General features: G+C 40.6%; 1 protein-coding gene across 1 annotated transcript; it reads right to left on the reverse strand.

Moving 5' to 3' along the window:
* Positions 1 to 5,403: 5,403 nt before the first annotated feature.
* On the reverse strand, positions 5,404 to 20,742 carry stc1.L (stanniocalcin 1 L homeolog). The gene is given in 4 exon segments (NM_001093053.1): positions 5,404 to 7,516; positions 10,962 to 11,173; positions 15,970 to 16,112; positions 20,594 to 20,742. Coding segments are annotated over 4 exon segments (762 nt in total). The 5' UTR covers positions 20,730 to 20,742; the 3' UTR covers positions 5,404 to 7,245.
* Positions 20,743 to 22,525: the final 1,783 nt, after the last annotated feature.

Genomic DNA, 22,525 nt, shown 5'->3' on the forward strand with positions numbered 1-22,525 from the left:
TACTAGACCTGACCTTTCTAGGTTCCACTCGAGCTCTACCTGCCTGCTCAGGCTAGAGCCAGCACAAGATGGACCCGGAGTGCATGGCTACCAAGGGTTTTATACTTTAGCACAGTGGCATCTACTGGTCACTATTGTGAACACCACTGGGGATTTGCCTGCCAATATTATTACAGGTGGATAATTTACCAGACCCCTACATATATTAGCAGTTTTACCCTGCTAGTATAGTGATTTGGGATTGCTGGTCATCTGGCCAGAGGATCAAGTGACGGATACAGAAAGCATCTCCTGACGCTCCTCCTTTTTTGGATGCACTCCTCCACTGTTTCTCTGGAATGAAGCTGGATAATATGATGCTGAATGAAGTCTCAGGTATGTCACTGTGCACAGTACCAACGCTGTGATCCATTTAGAAATGACCCCCACCCAATGCTACCCCAAAAACGGTTGCTCTGAATCATATTCTTGGCTTCCAGTGCCAGGCCTAAGGTTGTGTGGTTGCCCAAGGCAAGCCTCTGCCAGCCCCCGCTCCCCAAACACCCCCTACACCTGATCATGTAATTTGCTCACCCACTGCCCCAGACTTACCCTTAGTTTGTTTCTACCCTGTTGGCTTCATATTGCTAGAAATAAAGCTGACTGATACAAATATGGCATCTGTTACCCAAAATGCTCAGGACCTGGAGTTTTCTGAAAAATGAATCTTTCTGTAACATGGATCTCCATACCTTAAGTCTACTAAAAAAATATTTAAAAATTAAAGGGGGAGTGTAATAAATGTCGCAAAGATAAAACCAATAAGAATAAAAATCCACATCTCACAATGTAATATTCCTCCTTCAACTGTTCTTGAATTACGAATTTTATTTGCGCATTACCCACTTTTAAGAAGTGTTTGAAGGTGTCTCGATCTTTTGGAGCAAACAACTTTTTCAGTAAAAATTTTTATTACATTAACTGCGCATTGGCGCAAGATATCAAATTCATAAACTTTCTTCCACTGTCGGAAGTGGTCACTAAATAGTTTCCGGGTTTGCGCAAAGCAATATTTGTTTGCGTAAAGGCATTACTTTTTTGCATTTTCAGTTACCGAATTTTATCACATTCCCCCGTAAATAAACCCAACAGGATTGTTTTGCTTCCAATAAAGATGAATTATATCTTAGTTGGGATCAAGTACAAGGTACTGTTTTATTATTACACAGAAATAAGGAAATAATTTTTAAGAATTTTAATTCTTATTCTACAATATCCCACAAACAGCTGGTCAGGATGCAGCTCAAAACCAACAGGAGGGCGGAAGCTCAGACCTGCTGGATTGATATAGTTAATTTTGAAGAGACGGACCATGTCATTATCAAATTCCACTTCTTGTAACTCAGGTCTTGGATGAAAGGGGCATGTGACCCACATTTTTTTTTATTCACATCCCGGCTGCTCTACATTGACTTATCTGCACCTACAATGGTTGTGGCTGTGTTTTGAGGCAGGTGCTTGCTGAGCCATGGGCACTTGAGCAGCAGTCGGCATGCTGTGGTTTTGCATTCATGTCATTAAAGCTGGCACACGGGGTCCTCTCGCCCACAGCGTTTTCCAGTTCTGTTACCAATTGTGGTTAAACTTTCCATGAATCTGTCCAAAAAACTGTGAGCGGAAGTCGACTTATTCAGAAAAACAGAACTAGCATCTTTTTTGGTGTCTCTTAAAAGTCATATCCTCTCGACTGGGAACGCCAATTGCACTCCTAGACTACTTTAAGTCCTGGAAAATGTACTGCCCTGATCTTGAGTTTACCAAACCACAAATACGTCAGGACTATAGATAGCCAGATCTTGTTAAACTACAACTCCCAGCAGCGTTCACCCGCCAAAGGCCCTTGGACTTATATTGTAGAACATAGTAGACTATAAAAAAATCATAATGAGGTTTTAAGGAACTGGTGATCATAATAGTTGTTTGCAGTAAATATCGCAATGGGCATATCAGGAGGGTTTTAGTATCGGTTTATAGCACTACAGGTATGGGATCCGTTTTCTGAAAACTGGTTACCCAGAAAGAATTAAGGAAAAGCCATGTCCTATTGACTCCATTTTACCCAAAAAATCCAATTTTTAAAAAAAGATTTCCTTTTTCTCGGTAATAATAAAACAGTAGCTTCTACTTGATCCCAACTGAGATATAATTAATCCTTATTGGAAGCAAAACCTATTGGGTTTATGAAATGTTTACATGATTTTCTAGTAGACTTAAAGTATGAAGATCCAAATTAAGGAAAGATTCGTTATCTGGAATACCCCAGTACCTGAGCATTTCGGATAACAGGTCCCATGCCTGTATAAGATTTGTGCACTTTGATATGTGGGTGCCCATCCAGGACGGTGAGTTTACTTCTTTGCCTTTGAAGGCATGACATTTGTAAGTCAGGCCATGGAACCCCAATCTAAACCCCTGTCAGACTGTGACATAAAAGAAAGGCCTGTTATGTTCTAAAAAAGGGACTGAGCATTTGCAAGTGCATGGCTGGGTTGGTTCACCCTTTTTCTGTGATACATTAATATACTCAAAAAACAGAGAGAGCCATTCTCAAGAACTTTATTCTACAATAATTCAGTTAAATTTGGCACATTGATTTACAGATCAATCAGCAGTTTCCATGGGCCCATTCATTGGTATAGTTCCACCAAAGCAGCACAGAAGCTGATAATAGGAACACGAGACCCAACAGTATGAATAAATGCCTTATGCCACCCACTTGTCTCCTACTTACCCGTAGTAAGTGTTGATTTCCTCTCCTTTATGTAAAACCTATACGCGCCGTGTAGTAATTCAATGCAAGTACATTCCTTTGTTTCTAAGACATCATTAGGGGACACAATACTTCGAATTTCGAACTATTTTTTTGGCTACTTTGACCATCGAATTGGCTACTTCGACCTTCGAATCGAACTAAAAATCGTTCGACTATTCGATAGTCGAAGTACTGTCACTTTAAAAAAAACTTCGACCCCCTTCTTCGCCAACTAAAACCTTCCGAACATCAATGTTAGCCTATGGGGAAGTTCCCCATAGGCTTTCTAACAAATTTTTGATCGAAGGAAAATCGTTCGATTGATGGATTAAAATCCTTCGTATCGTTCGATTCGAAGGATTTAACCGTTCGATCGAACGATATACGGTAAATCCTTCGACTTCGATATTCGAAGGATTTAACTTCGACAGTCGAATATCAAGGGTTAATTAACCCTCGAAATTCGACCCTAAGTAAATGTGCCCCTTACTGTTACTTATATTTCACAAGAGAACAAAATATTATTTATCATTAAGAAAGGCTTTTAATAATATGTAAATTCTCTGATTGTCTTGGGTTACCCGGTTGTATCACGTTTCTCTTATTCATTCAGCAGGGAAAGAGACGAAGGAAGCTCATATTATGATGATATACACAACCTGCACTTCTTCTCAATGGATCCTAGAAGCCAGTACTCTTGGGTGGGTCGGTGCCCATGGTCTGCCTTCAGTTGTTATGACTCAGAACCGCTCACAGAAAGCAGAACAGGAAGAAGCGCATTACAGAAAAAAAGGCACATTCAGGGATTAGGTAGGTAGTGGGGAAAAGCATGTGGTGTGAAATGTGTTGGTGTCTATGATTAAAAAAAAAGTGAGTTAAAGGAGTAACAACTTTACAGCAGATGGGAATAAAGTAGATTCTCTAATTATGTGAGACCTCAACAGAAATGTGATGTTTTCGGGGGAAATCTCTTAATCGGAGTTCAGAATGCAAATATTAGCCCAACAGAACAACAAAAATGTATGTACACACAGAGGCACTAAAAAAACTCGAGCCGTATCCCCGATCTAATCATAATCCATTTTATAGTTTTTCTCAGCATTTTTGTCCACTGGGAACCCAATTGCAGTTAAATGCATATATTTGGTGGTATGACCACCGGCAAAACCAATACATTTAATTCTAGGGCACAATTCCTGTAGGCATGATAGCTATTTTGCTTGATATTCTAAAAATTGGGATATGTTTAAGCCACAGCTCTTGTCTGGTGAAGCCCATTTATATTTAGACCCTCTCGGGTCCATGGATCATGTTCCCTGACTTCCCCAACCATCACCAAGTGCAGTACATAACTCTCCTTTTCATACCTGACATAAAATCCCTTCCTAATTCAACTATTTATTAGTACAGAAAAATCTTAACACTCCCCTATATTCTTTCTAAACAGCTGTAGCTTTCTCCCTTTTAAGAATTCCAGTCTTTCTTCACATCACCCTGTTATAAACAAAGTCCCAGTACACATCCCTCCATCTCGCCCAACCCTATGGGATGTGCCCCTGTGCAAATATGTCCCCTGGTTCCCCACATCCTCTTACATTCAATCCAAGCTGCTAAAATGATCACATCTCTTAACAAACCATATACTTCCTACATCTCAACTTCCAGAACCGGAGAAGCTCCTTCGTGCCACCTTTTTTGGACCCCCTTTTTTTCTTCCTTCCCTATGATTAACTGGCTTCAGACACTATTTTAGCAGGTAGGTCAGCAAAATACCAGCAAGGAGGCAACCCTACCTCTGCATCTGACCTCCTCTTCTTTTCTTCCTCATTACTTTGTCCTATCATGGTTTGTAAGATTTTTTATTGAGCTTCTACCCAAAGGAGTCTTCGATTCAGTCCAAATGTTCACTAAAGGGGCAGCACTCCCTTGAATCCCCCAAGTGTAAAAGACCATAATGGATAATTATTTCTTCTCTAAAACAACCTTAGGTGTTATTTGCCAAAACTCAACTAGATATCTATCGGGCATGTTTGAAAATTCTGTCTGATGAGGACCACATCGCTGTCACTATCAGAAGGGTCTCTCCTACTTCAGGGGCGGTTGCCAGACAAACATGGGTAGCTTTAGCATGAACTTCAGTTTCCAGATTGTTGCCTCCAACAGGGCTGGTCACATTTTTAGTGCCCTGAACTCCTGTTTGTCAGAATTGGCCATGACCAACAGCATGGAATGACATACATTTCTATATTACACAAGTAACAATTAAGTTATGGTAACATGGGATTAGCAGCATACATTTAATAAGTCACACACTACATAACATCTTCAAGCCACAGCCGCCCGTCTGTTGTAAAATATAAGGCAGCCATTATTAACAATGATGATGTGAAAGAACGAATTGGAGAGTGCACAATAATAAATATAGAATTTATTTCTGGAGAATTTGTTTACTGAACAACGAAACAATTCAAGTTCACCAATACACCGACCCATGCTCCTGCTGTAATGCCCTAATGATCTTCAGTAGCATTTGCCCCTTTCAATGGCTCCTATCCAGGAATGCAACAGCTCTTGGGCATTGTAAGCTGCGGGATCCACGACAGACACTTCTCTTCTCTTTAAGGCAGTTTATTTACACACAGGGGTGACCATTTCAGGATACAAAACAAATAATAAAAATAAATCCTGCCCACTGGGCGCTACCTTCACACCTGAAGGGTTCCCTTACTAAACTGGGCCCCTTGTGGACTACCAGTAAGCAAACACATAAGTAGGGGTCACCCCTGTACTCACGAATCTCCTGGGGGATTGCTCAGCCTCCTGGCTTTCCTCAGTCAGACAGACAGACCCTCTGTCACTTGGTCTCCTCTCTCTGCACCCTGCAGTAGCAAATGGCACCCCCAGCCCCTCTGGGAGTTCCTTACACAGGCAGGTGTCCTTCCTGCTCTGTGTCCTGCTCTGAGAGAGTTTCCTAACAGCCTCACTAGACCTAAATACCTTTCCACAGGACAGCCTTCCTGTGGAAGGTGAGCTCTAATCCATGAGCTGGACTTCTGGATCGGAGTACCTGGCTTGCCTGTTCTTTCCAGAATCTGGCTGCCAAAACCTTTAATGAGAGAACCTATTCTCTCTTTATGAACACACTTCCTGGTGCCTACCTCTCCCACTAAGGAGAACTTAAAGGTAAAACACACATTTTCCCACATTGTTTTGGTCACTCTACCACAGCATTTATTATGAAAAATTATTTGAAAAACTGGTTTGTGTTATGGCACATGTTTTATTTTGGGGATGTTATCTAAAACACTTAAACCGCCTTCAAAACCGCCTTCAAAACACCTCCAATCTCCAGCCAAAGCCTGTGTTTTCATGCAGCTGACAGTGACATGAATGGGAAGGTGGCCATATGATGAAGTTATGAACTTATTCATTTTGTAGGGCTATAGTGCTTAAATTCACCAGTCCCACTTCCAATATACCACAATGGGAAATGATGAACAGCAATGGCACTGGAGCTTTTCTGCCCAATAATAGAGGAATTTTGAGCTGAAAAGCACTAGTACCATCATCTATGTAACAAATGTCCTGTTGAAGTGAAAAGGAAGCGGCAGTTGTGAATTTCGGAACTGAAATATGCCCTGTGTGCCATTGGTCTGAAACTTATAATAATAATATACGGGCATAAAATAAATAATGGGAAGGGGGTGGAGGAGAATGAATTACCCAGGCCCTGCCCAGTCTGTACCCTTAACAATTTCCATAAAGGAACAGTAACACCAAAAAATGAAAGTGTTTTAAAGTAATGAAAATATAACGTACTGTTGCCCTGCACTGGACAAACTGATGTGTTTACTTCAGATCACTACTATAGTTCATATAAACAAGCTGCTGTGTAGCAATGGCAGAAATTGAAAAAAGGCTATATGGCACAGGTTAAATAGTGGATAACAGATAACACCATTATGTTCTACAGAGCTTATCTGCTGTGTAACCTGAGCTTTTTATAATTTGAATAGCGGCCTCCATTGCTACACAGCAGCTTATTTATATAAACAATAGTAGTGTTTCTAAATCATACACAGCAGTTTAACAGTGCAGGGCAACACTGCATTATATTTGTGTTACTTTAAAACAATTTCATTTGTTGATGTTACCGTTTCTTTAAGAGACACAAATCCCTTAACTGATTCGCCTAGGCCCTGCCCAGTGTGCTTAAAATTCACCTGCAAAAGTGGTCAAGTCAGTAATAATGAGAACGTTGTAGGTATTAAACTGTAAGTGCTTTCCATGCACAGTTGCCTGAGCATCATATATATGTATGTATACTATATTTACTCCAATACTGTGATCAGCTAACAAGGGCCTACGATTGCATTTAAAACTTAATTTACATCCAGTGAGGAGGATCTTCTACTTCTAAAGCCTTCCAATCCTGGCTTTCAGCTTCAGCGATGCTAGTCATCTTCTGTAGACCCTTGGGTATCAGTGACAAGACTTGAGCTTTCCCCTCGGAGATTACGGAGGTATACGCGCAGCTTCTGGGGATCAATATTTCTTTTACGGTTAAAGTCCATTCGGGGCTGGATCTGGGCGCACTTGTCACCCTGCAGAACCTGGAAGAGGCTGGCTAGATTGGGTCCGATCTGTTCCATCAGACTGCTCTTCACAGCAGACACAGTTTCTTCATCGCAGTCTAGAAGGCTTCGCAGTAGGGTGTTGTAATATCTGCAACAATAAAAGGAATCAACATAAAGCCATGCACAGGTGTCATGGAGCCCGTATACTACCACATTTATGATACAGGTTTATTGCTATAGGCTGCATAGCCAAATACATGATAAATGGCCCAGTTACAGAGGGATCCAGAAAGGCCATATACGGCCCTATTTAGACAACCACATTATGGACCACAATTGGACTGATCCAATCATTAGCCCAGGGCCAATGATCTGATCATCCATTGGGGCCTCTGGAAACCTGTCAGCTGATTATTGCCTCAATGTGGTTATGCACTTCTCGTCCAATGGGATTTTCAAGCCTCTCTGACTTGATGTCAGACTGACTGGAATACAGCCAGCAACCTTTGTTGTCCCACTGATTCACTTTTTTGGGTAAATCATAAGAGACTTAAGCAATTGCCAGACCAGGTTGAGAATCAGCCCCTACGTTTGCCTCAGCCTACCCTTGTCACTGCAGCTGGTGTCATTGTGTTGGCCCGGGTAGGCACAAACAGTGGATTTCTGCTGGGTGAGAATCAGTCTGGTGTGGCAGTAGCCTTAGGGTCTGGAAATTGCCTGCACGAATGCCCACGCGACGCTTCATTTTCCGAAGTCACCTTCGGGCGACTTCGGAAAACGAAGCAATGAGTGTGCATTGCCGCAGTTGATTTTCATTTTAGCCAGCGGAGGGCAGGGGAAGGCAATTCGGGGAGATTGTTGCCCTGAAGAAGAGGAGATTTGTCGCTGGGGCAACTAATATCCCTGAATCTGCTTGTGTGGCCAGACCCTTATATTAATTTTATCAATCGCTCAGGGCTGCCCAACTGGCAATGGAAGATGATTCACAGATAAGACAAGGGAAGAAAGGGAATGTAAGAGAAAAGAATAAAAATGGTGAACAATGGACAGATAGGGGAGGAATGGGACTGAAATCATAGGCTAGGGCAAGAGAGGGCCATATCCACAAACCGAATACAGCCCCTCACTGCTAGCAGTATCCTCTTCTTGTGCCGCATCCGGAAGCCTTATGTTGGCTCCGGCACAAACACAGTTGGTAGATTTTGATTAAAAAATGCACCGAAAATCTGCCTCATTTTTTCGCTCTTAGGTGGACACAAGGCAACTGGACACGAAACAAGAAGAGGATAGATACTTCTAGTAGCGAGGAGCTGAAATCAGCCTGTGTGTGATTTCACCCCGTCTAAAGTCATAAATGGTGAGAGGCAAAAGAGCAGCAAATGAGAAATGGTAAGGGAATGAGGGGGAGCAGAGGAGAAATGAGAGCGGGTAAAGAAAAGTGGATACAAGAACATAAAAATGAAGAGTGGGAAAGAAAACAAAATAAGAAGAGCAGCTGGGTAACAGTGGGGAGAGATAGGTACTAGGTAAAGGAGACAACAGAAGCTATGGAGGTAAAAGAAAGAAAGAAATAAAAAAAATCGATAGAATAAAAGGAGAAAGACAAATGTGAAGAATGTAAGATCCCCATATTTGGGATGCAGAGAAGAAGGTAACATACTGTATAAGAAGTGAGGAAAAGAGTTGAAGTAGAAAGAAGGAAAGACATGAGAAGAAACCCTTAAAGAGAACATACTGTAAATGTAGAGGGCAGAATGGAAACAAGGATAAAGGCTGTGCATGGAACAACAGGATCATGTCATCAGAATATAAAGCAGAGTTAGCCAACCCTTTTGTATGTTTATTTTCTTAGCAAAACATTAGCATGGGTTACTCTGCATGGGGAGCCTTATCTGAGTGTGTATTTAGGTTTATGCCTGTCATACAGGGGTGAGTGTTCTGGCACTAAAACCTCATCCATGGGCTCTAATAGTTACTGAAACCTCATCCATGGACTCTTTAAGGTGGCCATACACGGGCCGATAAAAGCTGCCGACAGACCAAGTCGGCAGCTTATTGGCCCGTGTATGGGGCCCCCGACGGGCTTCCCCGATCGAGATCTGGCCGAAAGTCGGCCAGATCTCGATCGGATGGGATTAAAAATCCCGTCGGATCGCGGCCGCATCTGTTCGTTGATGCGGTCCCGCGATCCGACCGCCCGTTTGGCGAACGCTAGGATCCGATCGTTGGGCCCTAGGGCCCACGATCGGATCAGCCCGATATTGCCCACCTCAAGGTGGGCATATCGGAGGGAGATCCGCTCGTTTGGCGACATCGCCAAACGAGCGGATCTATCCGTGTATGGCCACCTTTAGTTACTCTAATAATTGCTGCCCCCTGTGGCCAAATTAAGGGAAAAAGCATTCTCCTTTACACCATACACCACAAGGCTGCACCTCGGCAGGGCATTCCCTCACACAAAATGAATAAAATGCTTATGTATGAGAAATATCATATCAATAATGTTGGAAATAGGCAAGCTTTGTCTCTGAGAATGGAAAAAGCATGCAGTGACACAGGCGGATGTACAGCCCAAGCCTTGCGTAACACACACACACACATACATACATACATATATACATATATATATATATATATATATATGATACTGTAATCCATGCCAATAGCTCAGATGAGCAAATAGGATGTTATGACAAGCTCTTTGTGTCGTTTCTGTCCCAGAAGGCAAATAGGAAACCTGCTAAAATCACAATGGAAAAGTTGCAAAAGAACTGGTTACATCAATGCTGCGGCTCCAGCTGAGTCACTAATTCTTCTTTTCCAAATGCTGGGGCTTGGGTAGGGGCGACACACCCAGACTACCTGGGGTTTAGGTGTGGAGTGTGCACTATGGCAGCTACACTAACAACTTTAGTTGTGGTTTCAGCCTGCAGTCAGTCTATCTCTAAAGGAAGCCTATGGTCTTGTTTATAGAATCGATGGGAATTATTCAAAGGAAAAAAAGTAAATCAATTAGTAGGGGTTAGGGGTAGTTCACCTTTGAGATAGCATTTAGTATGATGTAGAGAGTGATGTTCTGAAACTATGTTTATTATTTGTGTTATTTTTGAGTTATTTAGCTTTTTATTCAGCAGCTCTCCAGTTTGCAATTTCAGCCATCTGGTTGCTAGGGTCCAAACTACCCTAGCAACGATGCATTGATTTGAAAAAGAGTCTGGAATATGAATAGGAATAGGCCTGAATAGAAAGAGGAGTAATACAAAGTAGCAATAACAATAAATGTGTAGCCTTACAGAGCATTTGTTTTTAGATGGGGTCACTGACCTCCATTTGAAAGCTGGAAAGAGTCAGAAGAAGAAGGCAAGTAATTTAGAAACTATAAAAAATAAATAATGAAGACCAATTGAAAACTTGCTTAGAATTGGTCATTCTATAACATACTAAACGTTACTTAATGGTGAGTCACCCCTTTCACGGCAATGAGATTGCAGCTTTATGAATAAGGGGTTTCCAGATAATGGATCCCATAGATATATATCTATAAAGCTTTCTGTAAAAGTGTGCCCTCGACCAGCCAACTTGATTGGACTGACCTGTTGGAGAAGTGCTGCGGGAGATGCACCACCTCTGTGATGGCGTCGGGGTTGTACTGCGCCACGGTGCAGATCTCCATCTTAGTGTAACAGTCCTGCTGCACTTCTGAGATCATCCGCTGTTGGCTGGAGCATCTCCTGATTGACAGGAACACTTTGGATGTGACCCCATTGGCTATACACTTTAGGCTCTCCTTCACAAACACCTTGCCCTGCGGGAGGAATGTAAAACAAAGATTAGCAGAGCCCATTGCACTCTTGCCCAGTTCTCAAGGTACCCAACATGTTCCCACACCAATGTTCCTCTTATTTGTTGCTTTGATATATAGCATAGGCATGGCCAAATAGAAGAGGAGGATGGTGGTCAGTACGAATTTCTAACGAATTGCGTCCAATTCCTTTACGGTTGCTCTGTGCTGCAACTGCTACATGCGATCCAAGATTGAAGAAGGAAAAGGAACTTCAGCAGAATTAAGCTGGTCGTAGATGCAAAGATCCGATTGTTCGAATCCTTGAACGATCAGACTTCTCCATCTCCAGACCTGCCACTAACCATTCAGATCAAATAAAGTAGAAAAAGAACAGATGAGGCGATGTTCTGCCCCTGACAGCAATCGTATGATAGTTATGTCCGACCAAAGCTAGTGACAGTTTCCCAATAAAAATCGTCAGATTGGTAATAACACACGCAGAGATATTATCGTCAGCCGACAGAAATCTTTTAACCTGTCCGATCTCGGCGGGACGAAAAATGTCGGGACTCTCCACACATGGTCCGAAAATCGTAAGAATCCTTGATTCGTATGATCGAATCTTTGTGTCCATGGCCAGCTTTACTGCAAATAAACTTTAATTCCGGGTGGTGGCAAACACAACATGTTTCGGCTACAATACCCTTTATTAAGTGATTACAGGACCATTAACAAAAGCATATATATTTTTTATATATAATAGAACATCTATACACGCGAATGCTTTTGAATATGTAAGAAGCCTCACATAGGTGCGCTTGTTAAAGGTCCTGTAATCACTTGATAAAGGGTATTGTGCCGGAAACATGTTGTGTTTGCCACCACCCGGAATTCAAGTTTATTTGCAGTAATTCTGCTGGAGTTCCTTTTCCTTCTTCAATTTTGGATCACATATAGGCATTTTCCCACTCACACCGAGCCAGTGCTTATGTGTTAATAACAGACAACAGGACTTATTGCTCAGCACATCTGCTCCTTTGTGTGTTGCACCCACTCATTCACACTGGTATTGATGGATCTCCCTTCTACCTATTCCAGTGATGCTTTTAATGTTTCAGTTCAGTACATGTAATACAGGCCGCACCCTTAAAGGAAAAATTGAATTGCTCACTAAAACCTACTGTATGAGAAAAAGAAGTGAAAAGGCAGCGACTGCTGAGAGGTTTGACACTAATTAAACACTTGTTCACCCACAGTGATCAACCAGCAAGCGGTCAAACTGGTCAAATGGAGTAGGGGCTAAAGAAATCAACATTCTGATTGGTTGCTATAAGTTCCTACTACAGGTATGAGACCCGTTATCCAGAATGCTTGGGAACTGGGGTTTTCTGTATAATGGGTCTGTCTGTAATTTGGATCACCATACTTTTAGGGGGTTATTTATTAAAATTCAAACGTTAAAATCTCAAAAAAATTTTTAGAGGAAAAAAAAAAAAAAAAAGAGAATTTTCCAAGATTTATTTATAACCTGATGCTGCAAAATGCCTTAATCTGAAAATCCACCATCTCAGACCTGTCGAGGTCCAGTATAAGGGAGAGGCACCTAACTCGATATGAAATTATCGTGGTCTGAGCTGGGTTTAGCCTGAAAATCCGATTTTTTTCAGGGTTTTTGGAAAAAAACTCCAAAAATGTGATTTGGGAAAAAGCTTGAAAAATTTGAGCGATTAGGGTTTTCGCTTGATTTTGTCGAGTTTATCCTCAATCCAATTAATTTTTATTTATAAATAAGCTAAAATAGGACATGGGAGTTTAGTTGTGGTTTATTTTAATAAAATATGAGATAAATTCGGATTTAAATTAGGGATGCACCTTCGGATTCGGCTGAACCCCTGAATCCTTTGCGAAAGAGTCGCCTGAATACCAAACTGAATCAAAAACCCTAATTTGCATATGCAATTCAGTGATGGGGAGGGTAAAAGAGAGAAAAAAAAGTCACATGATGACGAAAAGTCACATGATTTTAAGGATTCGAATTCGGTTCAGCCAGGCACAAGGATTCGGTCGAATCAGAATCCTGCTGAAAATGGCCGAATCCTGGTTGAATACCGAACGGAATCCTGGATTCGGTGCATCCCTAATTTTAATAAATAACCCCCTAAATCTACTAGAAAACCATGTAAACATTAAATAAACCCAATAGGCTGGTTTTGCTTCCAATAAGGATTAATTATATCTTAGTTGGAATCAAGTACAAGATACTGTTTTATTATTACACAGAAAAAGGTAACCATTTTTAAATATTTTGATAAAATAGATTCTACGGGAGGTGGCCTTTCTGTAATTGGGAGCTTTCTGGATAATGGGTTTCTGGAAAACATCCAAGACCTGTACTTTGAGTTACTACTCATTGAATACATAAAGGGGCAGATTTATCAAAATGTGAGTTTACAGCTTAATAAATAAGTCACCAACATTCTAATCATTCCTCTGGGATTTAAGAAGTGTGTGGCCAATGGTGAGTTCTAACTTTCACCCACTGATAAATCAGCCCTAAACTGTATACAGGTATGGGACCTATTATCCAGAATGCTCGGGACCTGGGGCTTTCTGGATAACAGGTCTTTCTGTAATTTGGATCTTTACACTTTAAGTCTACTAGAAAATCATGTAAACATTAAATAAACCCAAAAGACTGGTTTTGCTTCCAATAAGGATTAATTATATCTTAGTGGGATCAAGTACAATATACTGTTTTATTATTACACAGAAAAAGGAAATTATTTTAAAAAATTTTGACTATTTGGTTATACTGGAGTCTAAGGGAGACGGCCTTTCCGTAATTCGGAACTTTCTGGATATCTGGTTTCCGGATAATGGATCCCATACCTGTACCTGTTTTATAACATCCCGAGAGGACAGAACGACATGTGTTCTGGGACCCAATGATGGAATTATGGGAAGAATAATCCGAGTGATGCGTTTAGGAGGCCGCCCAGGTATTGTTAGCAAGATGGGAACTGGAGACTTTACCATGGGACTTTTCATTAAATAATTCAGGTTGTGCAGACCCATCTTAGTTCCGTAACGTGGCTAGGCGAATGGTATCCTAGAGATGTTGTTGAACTTTAACTACCAGCCTGCCAATGAGCGATAAAGGTGTAAAGGGTGAATTGTAGATCACTGCAGCTCTTTCTTCTAGGATAAAATGCCATTGTGATCTGACAGATACAATCTGTCTGTCAATCTCTGGCCTTTGGGCTGGACACATGCTGCTCAGCATCTGACTGCTTACAAGACAGATGCTGCCTTCCAAACTGCCGAATTGTTTCTAATGTAATTAAGCCTTAGCAACCAAATAGCAGTTGGAGTTTCAAGCTGGAGTGACGGCCATTGCCCAGTGAATGCTTTGTGAACATTGTCAGTGGAATGTCCAAATCTATGCACATAAAGGCACGGCATCCGTTATTCAGAAGATTATCCAGAATGCTCCAAACTATGTCTCCCATAGACTCCATTTTATCCAAATAATCAAAAATGTTCAAATGTATTTCCCTTTTCTCTGTAATGATAATAAAACAGTACCTTGTACATCAGGGGTGTCCAACCCGCGGCCCGAGGGCCACATGCGGCCAGCGCCGATTCGTACCTTAGGGCCGCCTGAGGCGGCTCCTGCAATGCCGCCCCCCCTCGCCGACTTACCTGTCGGGAGGGGAGGCAGGAACACTAATGCGGAGAGCGCAATTGTGCTCTCCCGCATTCGTAAAGCCGAATTTCCGGTTTAAAAACCGGAAATTCGGCTCTTAAAGGTGCAGGAGCGGCTTTTTGCCGCCCCTGGAAACCACTCCGGCGTTGCCGCCTGAGGCGAGCGTCTCAGCTCGCCTCATTGGTGGCGCGCCCCTGCATGCGGCCCAGGATGGATATGAGTGTACTGTATCTTTAAAACTTCAATTTCGACCATTCGCCATCTTAAACCTGACGAATTGCTGTTTTAGCCTATGGGGGACCTCCTAGAACCTATTTAGAGTCATTTGGTGGACTTAAAGTTTGGGGCAAATACTTTGATTCGAATTCGATTGAATGCGCTAAAACTTAGATTCGAACTATTCGAATACAACCTATTCACCCGAAGTTAAAAACGTTAATGATTTTTTTGATAAATTTCGATTGGTTCAAAAAAAAAAAAAAAAAAAAAAAAATTACTTCGAAATTCGACCCTTGATAAACCTGCCCCTAAGAGTAAAATTAGAACAAAAATTGTCCGATGAGCACCATGAGAATTCACTGAGAATTACAACTACTTCCATTGAACCAGATATTGATACATTCGTTTCTCAAACACAATGTCAATAATCTCACTAGGTTTATGATACCCTCTTTTCTTTTACTATTACAATAAAATAAATCAAAAGCTAGCGTTAGTGTCTATTTCGAGTTTTGGCCCCAGAACATTTTTCTTCTTCCAATGTGGCCCAGGGAAGCCAAAAGGTTGGACACCCCTGTTGTACTTGATCCCAACTAAGATATAATTAATCCTTATTGGAAGCAAAACCAGCCTATTGGATTTATTTCATGATTACATGTTTTTCTAGTAGACTCAAGGTATGAAGATCCAAATTATGGAAAGATCCCTTATCCAGAAAACCCGAGCATTCTGGATAACAGGTCCCATACCTGTAACGCCAATTGACCTAAACCTCCATGATGTTTTTCTTTCACCCAATCGTTTTAATAATTGCCATTTCTGCTCTATAATGTCACACATTTATTAGCACGTAGCAGGTGCCCCCTTCTATTGTTCATGCCAATCATGGTACCTGAGTGTCAAACTTGGCAGCACTGTATAGGAAGGCCTTGCAGATGTCGTACAGCCCGTCTGTATCACAGGTGGTGTTCTCCAGGCAGGCGAAAGCTCCACAGCCCACTTGCAATGCTCCATTCAGGCAGCGAACCACCTCCACTGTCATCATAAAACATCCACATTTCATTATAAGTGATGAGCAACATTTTTCACCATTATATGCCAGGAAAGATTGTGAGGGGGAGAAAATACACTTTATTTAATTTCAGTAGAATTTGCCCTAGTAGTGCTGGACTTGTATTTGTACAGCAGGGACTGTTTATAAAAGGCTTACACCTCTAGTTTGATATTCCTTACCCCCTAGAGCAGGGATCCCCAACCTTTTGAACCCGTGAGCAACATTCAGAAGTAAAAAGAGTTGGGGAGCAACACAAGCATGAAAAATGTTCTTGGGCTGCCAAATAAGTGCTGTGATTGCCCGTTTGGCAGCCCCTATGTGGATTGTCAACCTACATTGAGGCTCTGTTTGGCAGTGCACTGGTTTTTATACAACCAAAACTTGCCTCCAAGCCTGGAATTCAAAAATAAGCATCTGCTTTGAGGCCACTGGGAGCAACATCCAAGGGGTTGGAGAGCAACAAGTTACTCACGAGCTACTGGTTGGGGATCACTGGTCTAGAGAATGTTACCAGGACCAACACGGACAATTGGATCCGAGGAGCCAGGATGCCTCATGGTACAAATACAGATGGCAAGACATGTACAATGGGTTAAAGGGGAACTATCCCAAAAAATTAAAATTTAATATAAGATTCCTCATACCGAAGTAAGAAACTTTCTGAATACAATCAATTAAAAATTCAGCATTGTTTCTGAAATAATTGAGTTTATACTCACTATTCCTCTCTCAGCATCTGTTTTTTCTTTATTCTGTCTTCTTGCAGCAGTTGGGTGCTCATTAGGGCTCACTCAAATAATTGATAACAGTACAGGTATTGGATCCGTCATCCAGAAACCCGTTATCCAGAAAGCTCTAAATTATGGAAAGGCTGTCTCCCAAAGACTCCATTATAATCAAAAAAATCTGATTTTTGAAATTGATTTCCTTTTTCTCTGTAATAATAAAACAGTAGCTTGTACTTGCTCCAAACTAAGATATAATTAATCCTTATTGGAAGCAAAACCAGCCTTTTGGATTTATTAAATGTTTACATGATTTTCTAGTCGAATTATGGTATGAAGATCCAAATTATGGAAAGATCAGTTATCCGGACAACCCCAGGTCCCGAGCATTCTGGATAACAGGTCCCATACATGTACAAACAAAATAACTGCCTTTTGCACAAATCCTGCATGTAGAGAGACAGGATTTCTGGTGATTTTAATAGAGTGAGCTCTAATACATCTTCTAGGCAAAAGGAGCCCCCCCTATAAGATATATTGGATCATTCATTTGACACCCAACTCCTGAATGAAGACAGATTGAGGAGAAACAGATGCTGAGAGAGGAATAGCGAAGATAAACTTGATTATTTCAGAAACGGTACCAAATTTTTAATTGATTGTAATCAGAAAGTTTCTTATTTCAGTATGCTGAAGCTAATATTAAATTTTCATTTTCACGATAGTTCCCCTTTAAGCTACCGAATAAACCGAAAATGTCTATGGGAAAAATGTATTCAGAGCCCTGAGTTGTGCAGCTCTGCAGTGCCGGCTCTGCACCGGCCACTTAATCCCATCAGCTGTGAGCGGCCGGAGCATAGAGTTTCCCGTGCATAAAATACAGCTGTTACCAGATCAGCTTAGGGGCCCCTTCCCCCTGCACAAATACATGCTGTATCATATGTCTCTATAGTGTCTATAGTCACCTATACGCCTTGCATGGGCACAGCACGAACAGGCACAAATGTTTGCTCCTTAAAGGGGTTATTCACCTTTGAGTTAACTTTTAGTATGGTGTAGAGAGGGATATTCTGAGACAATTTGCAGTTGGTTTTCCTTTTTTTCATTATTTGTGGTTTTGGAGTTATTTAGCTTTTTAATTGGCAGCTCTCCAGTTTGTAAATTTCAGCAATCTGGTTGATTGCGTCCAAATTACCTTAGCAACCATTCACTGATATAAATAAGAGACTGCAATATGCATAGGAGAGGCCTGGATAGAAATATAAGTAATAAAAGGTAACAATATATTTGCAGAGCATTCATTTTTAAATGGGGTCAGTGACCCCCATTTGAAAGCTGGAAAGAGTCAGAAAAAGGATGCAAATTACCAAAACCTATGACTAATGAAGACCAATGAAAAAGTTGCTTAGAATTGGTCACGATAAAACATACTAAAAGATAACTTTAAGATGAAACCACCCTTTAAGAGATTAGTCGCCCAGTGACAAATCTGCTCTACTGCGGGCGACTTTGGAAATACGAAGCGATCCTGCCAACGATTCGTATTCTAGCTGGCGGGAAGGCAGTACAGGGTGATTAGTTGCCTGGGTGACTAATATCCCCGTCTGCCACCACCCTAAGGGTGGTAGCACAGGTGGCCACTCTGGGAGATTAAAAACAAATTGCCTCGTCTTCAGGCGACTAATCTCCCATAAATGTCTGCCCGTTGGCTAAAATGTAAATCGCCGGCAGAATGGCACTCGGAACGCTTAGGCTTTCCGAAGCTGCCCGAAGTTTTCTCATGAGGTAACTTTAGAAAAACGAAACGATCCAAGTGCCATCCCGCCGCCAATTCACATTCTAGCCGACGGGGTGGCATTGTGGGGAGATTAGTCGCCTGAAGAAGAGGCAATTTGTCGCTGGGCGACTTATCTCCCCAAGTGGCCACGTGTGCCACCATCCTAAAGCACAAGCCCTCTGGCTCAGCATGATAGGACCATTCTACGCAATCACAGCAGGTGATCATTTGGAAGTGGCAGCAGTGGGGCCTACCAATAGCCCGAGTTGGGTGCAGGATTTCAGCAAAGTAGAACTGCCACATGAATCCTATTTATTTATGTCTAGAATACAGATCCAGACCATTAGGCATGCCATGGATGCTGGTGGCTGTACTCTGTGCCCACTTAGATCTAACCTCACATCATATACAGACCCAGCAGCAAACTGGCCATAAAAAGGTTTTTCCATCAAATGCTGGCAACTGTGCAACATTCCAGGCACTCGCTATTAACCCTTCTGCTGCTGCTCCTGCTGAGGGAGACAAACAAATGTACAGAGGAGATTATTAGCGCCTGGAATCCACCATCCCCTGTACTCAAATATAGAATGGACTACGTTCCATAGTCAGCTAGAGCTAGGAACTGGGCTTTCTACAAAGCGGCTCTTCCATTTATATAAGTAATTCATTTTATCCATGTTGTCAAACAATGACCTGGCACCTTAATGACTACCCTTCTATACACCTCAACCATTGCGCATGCACACACACACACACATATACATATTTGGTGCACTCTTGGGAATAAATAAGACAGTGCCCATATATAATAGAAGAGATATATATATATATATATATATATATATATATATATATATATATATATATATATAGAGATTTCACATAGAGCCGCACACCAATTTCTTCTTCATAAATCAAGTGATATTTATTTGCATAGATTTGTTTTCCAACGTTTCGGCCCACTTTAGGGCCTTTATCAAGGATCCTTGATAAAGGCCCTAAAGTGGGCCGAAACGTTGGAAAACAAATCTATGCAAATAAATATCACTTGATTTATGAAGAAGAAATTGGTGTGCGGCTCTATGTGAAATCTTTACATAATATTTGAACCAGCACCCACGACTACAAAATCCGGATCCGAGTGCGGCTGCTTACAGAAGAATTATATATATATATATATATATATATATATATATATATATATATACTGTGCACCTGGGTTAATATATGGGATGGAGTGCTGTTCTTTGCATTATTATATATATATATATATATATATATATATATATATATATATATATATATATATATATATATACACATACATACATACATACACACACACACACAGAGATAAAGTGACTTTACTGATATACTGTTAGGAATAAGGCAGACGATATATATTAGAGGATATATGTAATGACTGATATCATTTTGGGACTAAGCAGATCCCATATATAATAGAGAATGTATAATAACATATATACTTTTGGGAATAAGTGAATGCCATATATAAGAGAGAATATATATATAATGACCTATATACTAGTGGGAATAAGGCCATGTCCATATACAATAGATGATATAAATTGACAGAAATACCTTTGGGAATAAGCAAAGTCCATATATAAGAGAGAATACATAATGAAAGATATGGGGAATATATATAAGACCAAATATGGGGACAATATATAGATATAACCAGATCTGACCATATATATATAAATATGATATAATGACTGACATGCATTTGGGGAGAGGTGTAATGGCTGTGGGTGCTGTGGGTGGGTACCATTCTCCTATTTAAGGGCTACTCGCACTCATTATGGTCAAAATTGGAAATTGCAGCCACCCAGAGGAATCCGGTACATTCCCCAGACAACTCCCCACAGCTGACAGCAGTCACGTCTCCCCATCCCCTCCCCCACCAGTGTGTGCCCATATGTGTGTGTTCTCTCACCTGAGATCTGAGATGCCAGCCTGATGCCCTTCCTGATGCCCAGCTGAGAGTCATTCGGGTCGGAATCATAGGAGCCGGTACAGACACTGTTCAGCAGCAGCAGCGGGAGCAAGAGTAGAGCGGTCACGTGGTTCATTCTCCGGGAATCGGCTGGGACCCTCAGTGCAGGGTATTGGGTCACGTCTCCCGGCTTTTATGCACCAATTTATCAAGTGCCGGCATCGGCAGCCAATGAGAAGCGGCTTTCGCGCAGCCAATCACAGCATTCATTAAAATATCCGGAGCCCCCACCCGAACATTTCCGAGCCATTAGGACCACCTGGTTGGGTGCACTCATTTCTATTTCATTTCCTGGCACTCGGGCAAAGGGTGACACCATTAACCTCTCGTGTGCCGGATACTCTGCTCATGTAGGTAACCCCCTCCTGCCTCATAATGGCATATGCTTTACACTATATATATATATATATATATATATATATATATATATATATATATATATATATATATATATATATATATATATATGTGTGTGTGTGGCACTGTCCTGGCTATTCTCTGTAAGGCAATTAGTGGCTGCAGTGTCAATTAGCCACATGTTCATTCAGTTCCCTTTATTTTCTGCTTACACACATATGCTGTCTGTTTGATCATCTCTGTATCTACAGCTATCTTATTATATCTAATGTTGGTGCTGCATCTCTATGTTCGTGTATATATATATATATATATATATATATATATACATACACTATATGCCTATAGCAATACATGTCTGCATTTCTATCTGTCTCTATCTATCATCTACCTCTCTATCTATCTATCTATCTATCTATCTATCTATCTATCTATCTATCTATCTATCATCTATCTATCTATCTATCTATCTATCTCTCTCTCTCTCTCTCTCTCTCTCTCTCTCTCTCTCTCTCTCTCTATCTATCTATCTCTATCTATCATCTATCTATTTATCAACATCAATCTATCTTTCTTACTATCCATCATTTCTCCTTCAGTCTGTTGATCTCTATATTTCTATCGACATCTATCTTACTTATATATATATATATATATAGTGAATAAATTACACCCTATTGTAAAATATAAGGATCTTATAAATTACCTAGGAGTTTCACGACCATATAAAAGCACAAGGCCAAAGGGGGTTACTTTATTTATTATAATACACAAGTTTCACTGACTCATGTGACAGAAATGACATCACTAAACTCCGATTATAAGGATATAATTTACAGGATACTCATGGCTCTTGTGTATTATACATATGGATATATGGAGTTCCATGACCTGTATATTTATGGTCATAGAACTCCTTGGTAACCTTATGATATCCTTATATTTTACAAGAGGTTATCTATCTATCTATCTATCTATCTATCTATCTATCTATCTATCTATCTATCTATCATCTATCTATCTATCTATATATCTATCTATTAATCTATCTATCTATTATCTATCTATCTATCTATCTATCTATCTATCTATCTATCTATTATCTATCTATCTATCATCTATCTATCTATCTATCTATCTATCTATCTATCTATCTATCTATCTATCATCTATCTATCTATCTATCTATCTATCTATCTATCTATCTATCTATTCATCTATCACGCTATCATTTATCTGTCAATTTCAACTTGTCTGTCTTGTCTTATTTATATCTGCCTTTCTGTCTATTTCTTTCTATCTATCATTTATCTGTCTACCTATCTATTTATGGTTACATCTATGTACATATTTATTCAATAGCTATCTCTAACTACAGATTGTCTATCTCTAAAACATAGATATCTCAGTAGTCCTGTCTATATATCAGTCTATATATCTATACTTCTATTTCTGTATCTTCTCTTCTCTATTTTCTGATATTATCTATATTTGTCTGTCTATCTATGTCCATGA

Source organism: Xenopus laevis, chromosome 3L (assembly GCF_017654675.1).
Source record: "Xenopus laevis strain J_2021 chromosome 3L, Xenopus_laevis_v10.1, whole genome shotgun sequence".
Lineage (NCBI taxonomy): Eukaryota > Metazoa > Chordata > Amphibia > Anura > Pipidae > Xenopus > Xenopus laevis.